Source organism: Myotis davidii, unplaced genomic scaffold, assembly GCF_000327345.1.
Source record: "Myotis davidii unplaced genomic scaffold, ASM32734v1 scaffold221, whole genome shotgun sequence".
Classification (NCBI taxonomy): Eukaryota; Metazoa; Chordata; class Mammalia; order Chiroptera; family Vespertilionidae; genus Myotis; species Myotis davidii.
Genome location: NW_006293349.1, coordinates 7,604,528 through 7,606,682, shown reverse-complemented (window position 1 = coordinate 7,606,682; position 2,155 = coordinate 7,604,528). Strand labels below are relative to the sequence as shown.

The 2,155-nt window shown below is 55.1% G+C and overlaps 1 protein-coding gene across 1 annotated transcript in view; it reads left to right on the top strand.

Moving 5' to 3' along the window:
- RFTN2 (raftlin family member 2) overlaps positions 1-2,155 on the top strand; it is a 41,492-nt gene extending 39,337 nt beyond the window's left edge. The window contains exon 9 of the mRNA XM_006767086.2: positions 767-2,155. Within this exon, the coding sequence (XP_006767149.1) occupies positions 767-1,006 (240 nt within the window). The 3' untranslated portion in view covers positions 1,007-2,155. The remainder of the gene's footprint in view (positions 1-766) is intronic.

The window sequence follows — 2,155 nt, the reverse complement described above, 5'->3', positions numbered from 1 at the left end:
ATTGATCAGCTGCCTCCTGCACACCCTCTAATGGGGATGTGCCCGCAACCAAGGTACATGCCCTTGACCGGAATCGAACCCGGAACCCTTCAGTCTGCAGGCCGACATTCTATCTACTGAGCCAACCCGGTTAGGGCTAAATATTTTTAAAATGTATCCCTTTTAGTTTTCTTTTTATTTTAAATATTTTTATTGATTTCAGAGAGGAAGGGAGAGGGAGAGAGAGATAGAAACATTAATAATGAGAGAGAACATTGATCAGCTGCCTCCTGCATGCCCCCTACTGGGGATCGAGTCCACAACCCAGGCATGTGCCCTGACCAGGAATCGAACCATGACCTCCTGGTTCATAGGTCAGCGCTCAACCACTGAGCCATCCTGGCTGGGCAGCTCGAACACTTCCTATTGTTAGATCCCAACCAACACCAAGAAGAAAAATGGAACCCTTCATGTATCCTTGCCCTTCTTTGCTCCCTCAGGGATGATCTCAACAGGCTTCTCTCTTCTGAAGTGTCGTTAGGGGCCCAGACATGTCGACAACCAACGTGCCAATGATGAGCATAATGTGCCAGGAAGCTCCCAGGGTGTGAAACAGAGAGCAGGGGCGGGGCTGGAGGGAACTCGAAGGGCCGAGCTGGTCCTGAGATGAGCAGGGCCTTGACAAGAAGCAGGGAAAGGATATTTGGGCGGAGGGCCGTGGGCATGAGGTCGGAGGGCCAGGGAGCACCATCTTCCTAACTCCCGGCTGCCCGTCTCTGTGTTCCAGAGGAAGGCCAGCCGGCATGTAAGAGGTGAAGACAGGCTCAGAGTCGGCAGCAGGAGCATCGGCCTGGACACGGCCACATCCCCGCCCAGCGAGCACCGCGCCCCGCCCGAGGGCACCCCGCCTCCTGCCAGAGAGCCCTGGGTGCAGGGGCCCGCGCTGTCGGGGCTGGGCGTCCTGCGGGACCTGGACGACGGGCAGTTGGACCAGGAGGACGGGGTCACGCAGGTCACGTGCATGTAACAGGGAGCCCAGCCCAGGGCCCTGCCCACGGTCATTCCCACAGCGGCCGCGGCTTTCCTGTGTGACTCTGTGCGTGTAGGTAACGCCTTGGGTTTTCCCAGGCTCAGGCCCCTCCTCATCCGCGTACATTTGGGCTCAGCCTCCCAGACCAGGAAGAAGAATCAATGTGTTCGTACATAGACGCACGGTCACACGTCTCTCAGATAAACGCCTCTGTTTGACAGATGCCGCCTTCGGTTGCTAACCGAGACCCTGCGTCATTTTCTCACGAATGTGCCTGGTACCAGGGGGACTTCTCTACCCTCCCAGCAAGAAGACTGAAGGTCTCGGCCAGCACGGTGCCCCTTGGAGGGGTCTCAGGAAGTGAGGGTCCTAATGACCCTGAACAATGCCCCTCCCACACGCAGGCACACACACAGGGCTAAGGAACCCAACGCCTCCTTCCTGGATCCAACAATGGATCCAGCCATGGTGTGTGTATACAGGGCAAGCCCTCACCGGTTCGAATGTCTTTTGAAAAAAATCCTTTTTGTTGTCATTGCTTTCAAAGGGTCGCCATCTTCCTGCCCTATGCTAACCCACTGAGCCTCACTATAGTCTACAGTGAGAGAGAGAGAGAGAGAGAGAGAGGCGCATCCCTCACCACTCAACGCGGAAAGAGCCCAATCTCGGCCTTTAAAAACCTTAGTTGACAGGAAGAATTGATCTATTTCCTTTACATTGTAAATAGTATGAAAGGGGGAGACATCAATTTGAGTGGAAACCGAAGCCTTCGCACCTGCCGAGCTGTGAATCGCACTTTTACTTCGACGGCTACACCAGGAAGCGTGGGACCCCCGCGTCTGGCGCCCAGAGCGCGGGGATGGGTCTGGTGGCCCCGCGGGTCCCTCTCTGCCCTCCGTGCTCTGCGGGGGGCGGGTGGGGGGCCTGTGCCTCGCCCCGATTTCAGCAGGTAAAGATGGAAAGTCTATAGAACAGAGGCTCTGCATTTCTCCATGGAAGGCTGGCTTGGAAATGCGGGCACCTTCAAGGGAAGGACAGCTGGTTTTGCCATTGATGAACTCAGCATATTCTATATTTTTATTAGCAGTGGTGCTGACCTTAGAAGATCACTTGAATAATAAAACGTCATTTGTTATTGGGCTATCA